Source organism: Garra rufa, chromosome 22 (genome assembly GCF_049309525.1).
Source record: "Garra rufa chromosome 22, GarRuf1.0, whole genome shotgun sequence".
NCBI classification, from domain to species: Eukaryota; Metazoa; Chordata; class Actinopteri; order Cypriniformes; family Cyprinidae; genus Garra; species Garra rufa.
Genome location: NC_133382.1, coordinates 20,064,752 through 20,073,136, shown reverse-complemented (window position 1 = coordinate 20,073,136; position 8,385 = coordinate 20,064,752). Strand labels below are relative to the sequence as shown.

The window sequence follows — 8,385 nt, the reverse complement described above, 5'->3', positions numbered from 1 at the left end:
AAACGTGCCTCTTCATTTCTCTCTGTTACGATAGGAAATTAAATTAAACGAAATGTAGATAATGTTAACTGTGATGATTGACAGGGCAGTTTAAACAGTGACAGGATTCAGGTAACTAAGCAACAGAGCTTCCATTAAAAAAGCAGTTATGACGAAGTAGTATGTCCCAAAGCTCGCCTACTATTCTGCTACATACTCAAAAGTATGTACTTTTTCTTCACAAAAAGAGTACATACTTTTAGGGCGTAGTATAAGTAGGCGAATTGGGACGCAGCAAAAGACGTCCGTCCTAAATAGTATTGTATGTCCCAAATCGCAGTATGTTTAAAAAGTATTCCAAAGATTCCCGGATGGTTCCCGGATATTGCAACACACTGCGCCGTGAACGAGGATTCGATTAGAACTACAAACACGCATAAAAAGTGTTAAAAAACTACAAACATGGAGGATATACGCGACCAACGGACAGGTAGAGAAAGGGGTTTGAGTGATAAATAATCAGTGTGTAACCTGATAAAAACTATTTTTTAAATGTTATCCGCATTATATTCCATGTGCAGCAACTTTTATAATGATAGGTTTGGTCATTAACGTTTAAATGCATAATTAAGCAAACACAAGAGCAGAGTTCTCGGAATGAAAGACTCGTTAAAGAACGTGCCTCTTGCTACATTTAATGGCAATATTGTACTGGTCTGGTGGACTTGGTTGAACAAAAATAAGCAATATTTTGTTGCTTAAGCTTATGTATTCAGTCATTATTCAATGGTATACTAAAAATCCATGTAAAATTCTTAACTCTCACTGTTCTCAGGTCAAATATTTACATGCGATTAAAATGCGATTAATTTCGATTAATTAATTACAAAGCCTCTAATTAATTAGATTAAATTTTTTAATCGAGTCCCGGCCCTAATATATATATATATATATATATATATATACACGCACACACACTTATATTATTAATATATTACTAAAAAGTTAAATTAAATTAAATGTTAGAAAAAAACATTAAAAAAACATTGCTATTTGTATTGTTATAAATATACACTTACATTATACATATATACACACACACACACACACACACATTATTAGTATATATTATTAGTGAAGTTTATTGTTTATTTTTATTATTATTACTATTATTATCAACCCACACACACACACACATTTTATTAGCATATATTATTAGAAAGTGAAATGTATTTTATATATATTTATAAATAAAAAATTATATATACACACATTATATTATTAATATACATCACTAGAAAGTTAAATTTATTATTATTACAAAACATTGTTATTATTATTGTTATAAACAAACACTTGCATTATTATAACTACATTATACACACACACACACACACACACATACATACATATATATATATATATATATACAAAACATCTTCATGGAACATGATCTTTACTTAATATTCTAATGATTTTTGGCATAAAAGAAAAATCGATCATTTTGACCCATGCAATGTATTTTTGGATATTGCTACAAATATACCTGTGCTACTTAAGACGTGTTTTGTGGTCCAGGGTCACATATAGGAATAAGGACTGGAATAAGACTGGAGCAATTAACAACTGGGTATTTTACCCAATATTTATGTGCACAATGTATTTTTTTATACCTAACATCAAACTATGTTGTAGTGGTTGGTGTGAAACAGGGACTTGCTGCCTATGTAACAGCTAAATTACTCATTTACGAGGTTCCATGATGGTTAGGATGCAAAAACACCTATTTATGTCAGTAGTAGGTTTTTAAACAGACTTAATATACATCTCTCTTCTGAAACATTTCTACATCAGTTTGAAAAGCAAATATTTAGACTGAAAGGAAGATGTAGAAAAACGCAACAGGATATAAAAGTAAGGGGTTAGTGAGAAGCAGACCTGATGATGTCTTTATGACCATTGCGTGCAGCAAGATGCAGGGGGGTGTTATCCCTGCCGTTCCCCTCTAAGAGAGCAACCACCATGTTACTGCTCAACAACAGCTGGGTCACCTGGAGGAAAAAATTAAGAAACAGTAAGGAAGCGATCCAAAACAGGAAAACTTTCAGCCAGAAAGTGCTCCAGTTTTGCCTTCTAATGTCTAAACAGGATGTCACTGCCAATTTAAAACACAGAAACGCAACCAGCCTAAGTTGTCAGCCCAGGCATATGACTTTGTACTCCTGGCATTGAGAATCTGTCAAATGGAATTCAGTTTCCAGCTGGGGCAGAATCCTCCTGCAGCCCAGCAACTGACTCGCTGGTGTGCTGCTAAATTAGACTCATTCCATCAGCCCCACTCTCTGCAGCATTTGCATTCTATAATTCCAAATGACTTGGGCGAAAGATTAAATAGAAATAGTTCACCCTGGCAAATCTAGTTTAAGGTGAATTAACAGAACTGTCATCAGGAAAGCCATCTTTTAAAGCCTTTCATCTCCATCCGCCCAGCTTGTGGCTTGTGCAGGCAGTTTGTTTGAGCTTACTGATATCTTTTGCCGTTGAATGCGTATGTAATACAGTCTTCAGGAAAATAAACAAGACCTCGCTCAGGCTCTGTTATGTCATGAACTCCTGCTTATAATTATAATAGAGATTGCGGTGTGAAAATGGATTCAGCACTATGAGCTTGCATTGAGACTGGGATAACTCAGATAGATGTTATAAAAGGCACAGCTATTTTAAATTAGATGAGCTCTAGCTATATTAATGCAGAAATACCAATAGCTAAAAAAATTCCACTGCACCTATGTAATCTCATGTCTGCTGGAAAATACCGTTTTACCCTCTGGTTATTATATTTTACTTTTGTACCCACATATTGTTGAATGAAATATTAACAGATACTAAACAGATATTAAAACACTGGGTGAAATGATATACTATTTTGTCAAATATGTGACCCTGGACCACAAAACCTGTCTTAAGTGGCACTGATATATTTGTAGCAATAGCCAAAAATACATTGTATGGGTCAAAATTATCCATTTTTCTTTTATGCCAAAAATCATTAGGATATTAAGTAAAGATCATGTTCCATTAAGATATTTGAATATCTTAAAATTAACACATATTTAAAAAAAAAAAAAAAAAAAACACTAAAAACTAAACCCAATCATTTTAAATGGATTTGTGGAGACAATTTCTGACCCACAAGCTTATTTCCATTAAATGTAATAAACATTTTTTACTTTCTTCTAACATACCTTCAAATGTTTATGCATGTTTATTTTCTGCTGTAACTAGTATTAAAGCGGATCAGGTCATGTACACTTCACGTTACTGCTTCTCTTAAACTGTGGCACTACAGCGATCTGTCACTCCACATTACACAGCCAAAACGGCATTTATTGTTTGAATACTGTAATAAAATGGACAGAATTTGAAATCTGAGACTTTGTTTCATATCAAAAGTAACAGAGCACAAAGCTTATCACTATTTATAGGAATGGAGATGAGCTACAATGTTTCATTCATTAACTGAAAACAGTCTAGACTAATTTATTCTTGGGATTTAAGAATCAATATTGTTTTGTAAAAATGAGAATATCGAGATATCAATAGTCTTAATCTCAATGCTTTTTCCTAATGCTTTTTTTGAGACTAACACAATTCAAGCACACCGATGTGGTACAGCACCAGGCTAAGTTACAACGTCACAACAGATGTACTTGTAACAACACTCTTAGCTCACCTTGAGTCTGCCAAACTCACAAGCTAGGTCCAGAGGGGTCTTTTTCGCCTTGTTGACAGTACAGGGGTTGGACTGGTGTTGCAGTAGCATCTCAGACTGAGGGGAGGACACAGAAACACAGAGATACTGTGAAAGGGCATGAACGCTGTGTCTGGCTACATAAGGTTTCTGGGATTACACAAAAGAAGACAATGTCAAAAGAAATATCAGCTTTAGTCTAACCATTAACGAAAAGCTGAAATAGCATCCAAAAAGGTCAAGGACTAAGAGGGAAAGGCCAAAGAAAAAATGTTGATTCTTTGTAAATGATTGCGTTATATAGCACACATTATATCCTGTGACAGGATATATCCTGTATCCTCTACAACTGGTCAATCTGAGAAGTATCATATACACAGCGAGGTTAACTAAAAAATGCATTGTTTTGAAACAAAGCCCTGGACCTGCGAAGTAATGCTATCTTTGCTGGGGACCTCTTTTCTGCCTCGAGCGTGCAACGACATGCCTTGAATTTTCCTTCAGAAAACATAAAACACTACGTATCCTTTTTATCTAGCTGCCAGAGATCTGTAAACAGCCTCAAAGGCTAGACTTTGGTTTGAGTCACAGTACATTCCTGAGTCGCTATCAAAGTGCTGCATTCAGCCTTTTCGCTCATTTATTTTCAACACACTACTAAGTGACATAACTAGTGATGCACTGAAACTTCGACAACTGAAAATAACCTGCTAAATGTGAATTTTCAGTATCAGGCCAATGGCCCTCCATTTACATTTACCTCAGGAAAGCAATTCAATGCCTACAGTTTATTAGTCAGCTATAAATAATAACAATATAATATATCTTCATTATATTTTTACTTAACACAAGTTGGAATAAATCTGTCATTAAAACAAGCCAACATTTAAATGTTTATATTTCAAGAGCAAACTGGAATTGGATATCAGTACATCAAGTCCCCACCATACCTGTCGACCAAACCAGTACTTTGGAGAAATGGAGGTGAAAGTCTGAAACCTGTTTGAATCTTGACACTGTTCTCCTGTATGGCACAAATTGGTCAATAGTGAAAGAGCAGTGTGTTACATACCACCTCGTAGTGTCCGTACTGTGCAGCCAGGTGGAGAGGGATCTGTCCATCTTGTGAAGCTCCATTCACAGAAGCTCCAGCTCTCAGCAGCATAAGTACAGAGTCAGCCTTCCCCTGCCAGGCAGCATAGTGCAATGGGCGCATACCTACAACGGTGAGCAAAAGAATCATTATTTTCACAGCTACTTGTTCTTTTGCACTGGAAAAAACAGTGCTTTCTTTCTCTGGTGGTGCGTATATTTTTCTGTCGAAATGGGAAAAATCGTGACTACCTAGCTTGTCTATGCTCAGCACATGCGCGACAATTTATGTGTGTCCTTAATTGTCTTGGAGTATTTGAATAATATACTATATGTTTGAATATGTTTTGATCCAATTTGTTTTGATGGTACATCCAAAGACTTATTAGGATTCAAAGACTCATGTTGCTATACTATTTATTTATTTGTCGGGGGAAACGCAGTTGCATTTGTACAGTTTTGCAGTTGTATTAAAGGATTAGTTCACTTCCAGATCAAAAATTTACAGATAATTTACTCACCCCCTTGTCATACAAGACTTTCATGTCTTTGTTTCTTCAGTCGTAAAGAAATATGTTTTTTTGAGGAAAACATTTTAGGAATTTTCTCCATATAGCGGACTTCTACGGTGCCCGCAAGTTTGAACTTCCAAAATGCAGTTTCAAAGGGCTCTAAATGATTCCAATCAAAGAAAAAAGGGTCTTATCTAGCAAAACGATCAGATATTTTCTAAAAAAAAAAAATTACAAATTAAATATTTTTTAACAACAGATACTCGTCTTGTCCAGCACTCCGGTTTAATACAGTTAGAGTATGTCGAAAAACTCCCATCTCAATTTCTCCAACTTCAAACTCGTCCTACATCGCTGCAGAAGTACCAACCCAGTGTTTACAAAGTGAATGTGCAAAGAAAGTCGCCCTTTACCAAAAAAAGGTAAAACAGTGATGTAGGATCATTTTGAAGTTGGAGGAGTAAATGAGATTTTTTTTACATACCCTGACTGTCTAGAACCGGAGTGCACAGAGTACACATGCGCATCGCAGAGCTAGACAAGACGAGCATTTGTGGTTAAAAAAGTGTATAAATTGTACTTTTTTTTTAAAATAACTAATTGTTTCACTAGATAAGACCCTTCTTCCTCAGCTGGGAATGTTTAGAGCCATTTGAACAAATAAACCCACTTCCTATCAAGGAAAAATGTTGGAGCTGAACTTTGTAGGACGGTAGATCTCCAGGAACAGGGTTGGGCACTCCTGCTCTAAATGATTTACAAACTCATTGGCTAGAGGATAAAATGGTAAAGTGTCTCACCATTACTGTCTTTGATGTCCACGGTGGCCTGTGCCTCCAACAGTAGAGACAAGAGGTCAGTAATGCCAGTGAGAGCCGCATGATGAAGAGCTGAAAATCTGTAAAGAACAAAGTAAAATGTTAAAAGCTACTTAGACCTTTGATACGCTTATTGGTTAAATTCACAAAGCATTTGGCAAAACAGTAACTTGTAACTTGTTCACCCAAAAATGAAAATTAGCCCATTATTTACTTACCCTCCAGGCATCCTAGGTGTATATGAAGTATTTTTTTTAAATGATCCTGGCACTTCCAAGTTTCAGAACGGCATAGATGGGTGTTTCTCTTCATCAGTCTAATCGATGCATTTTTGTAAGAAAAATATACATATTTAAAACGTACTAATCACGTTTCTCTAACTTGCGCCAACTGATTGTACATAGAAGCCGCTCCGGGCGGATGACGTCGGCATTGCGCATGTGCCGCTCAGACGTAACAAAATGTTGGAGGATTTCGATATAGACCAAAAGGAGACTGGTTTTCCTTTGCTGAAGTAAGGAAACTTTGCTTCTTTGCTCCTGTAAACAAACACTGGTTGTCACGACACTCACCAGCGCATGCGCAACACAAACGTCCTCACACAAATGTCATCCACCCAAAGCTGCTTACATCTACAAATGTTAGTGGAAGCTAGATTAAAGTGATTATTATGTTTTAGATATGGATATTTTTCTTACAAAAACGCATCGATTCGCTACAGGAGGCCTTTATTCACCCGCCCGGAGCCGTGTGAGGCACTTTTTATTATGGAAAAATACACTTTATTGGACTTGTTTTGGACTGATGAAGAGAAACACTCGCCCATTGCCATTATTGTTATGATCCCTGCCCGTGCTCTTCCGCCCACTCACCACCAGAGGTTGCCTGCTCATTACACTGACTGTCACACTTCACCCTGGACTACACTTCCCATCCCCCTTTGCACCGACTGCACTTTGACCTGTAACCAATCACCCACCATATAAATACGAGGCCATCACAATCATTCTGGGCCGAGTATTGTTATACCGTTTATCACTCTTCTAGCGATAGCTACTTTACGGAGCCACTCATTGCATTCCCTCGTTAGTGAATCTTGTTTCAAGTCTTGTTTCTTAGTCTAGTCTTTGGGGTTTTGGATTCCCTGCCTGGTTTTCTTGTCTAGTCTATTCTGCAGCCTGCCCTGGAATTTAGGCCTGTTTGGATTAGTCTTCGTCTTGCCGTTTTGTAGGCCTGCACGATTAATCGTTGTTAAACCGAAACGCGATTTGAAAGGGTGCGATTTTCAAATCGCAAGAGCTGCGATTATTTCCATTGATTATCAAATGTGGTAACAAGCATATAAGTCGTTTTGACAGGTCGCTTCATGTGCATATTACGTCTTCATGCGTATATTACGTTTGATGCAGAGTTTAACTAATAGGGGGCATTTTAACACTGCATGTAGAGACATACACGGGACGTATTTTTCAGTCCCGCTCCCACAGAAACATATGTTATCTCGTTCCATTCCAGTCCGCGACATTCATGTTTTGTCCCGCTCCTGCCCGCAAAAGCCCGCATAAAAGTAACCAATATAGATTTTTTTTCAGTACATCAATTGAATTTACATGAACCCTACATTAAGAGACACTTAGTTGGGAAGTTGAGCCGCTGCTCCCGCTCAAATTTTCCAAATGGCGTTAACGTTATTTGCTCAGTACATGCAGTAGAGACCTGCACTCCTACGGGAGTACAGCGGGAGTACAGCAGGACCCGCGGGACCTGACGCAACCAAATGCGGCGCGGGACAAAACTTGATGGGCGAGTGCGAGATGCGGGAAAATAAAATGATTCGCGGGACTCCCGCAAAATAGAAATATCTAAACATAAAATATCTAAAAAACAAAACACTGTTATTCATCTATTGCATAAAAGCAGTAAGAACAACTAGTATACAACTTACAACTATGATTAGTAAGCACAAGGATAGGCAGTCATCAGAGGTGTTTGTTTAAATTAGAATCCACTCACTGCTCAAAAATTCTTGCACAGTGCTGAATATTGCGTGCTCATGAATTAAAACACACGAAGTGTAGACATTGTGAAAGATTCATTGTGCATAATATTCATTGTGTTATAGCTTTATGAGATCGCGTATGAACTGAGATGTCAGCTTTAAAGGAGCTTTGTCTGCTTGCATTCTGCTATGGATGCACGCAGTAGCTCATGCTTGCTTTTCTGTTATAACAGT

At 37.2% G+C, this 8,385-nt stretch overlaps 1 protein-coding gene across 1 annotated transcript in view; it reads right to left on the bottom strand.

The window, feature by feature from the left end:
• The window catches only part of caskin2 (CASK interacting protein 2), a 77,883-nt gene that overhangs the window by 37,955 nt on the left and 31,543 nt on the right, over positions 1–8,385 (bottom strand). The window contains exons 4-7 of the mRNA XM_073827770.1: positions 6,135–6,232; positions 4,803–4,948; positions 3,713–3,808; positions 1,918–2,030 (exon numbers count right to left, since the gene is read on the bottom strand). Coding sequence (XP_073683871.1) covers positions 1,918–2,030; positions 3,713–3,808; positions 4,803–4,948; positions 6,135–6,232 — 453 coding nt within the window. The remainder of the gene's footprint in view (positions 1–1,917; positions 2,031–3,712; positions 3,809–4,802; positions 4,949–6,134; positions 6,233–8,385) is intronic.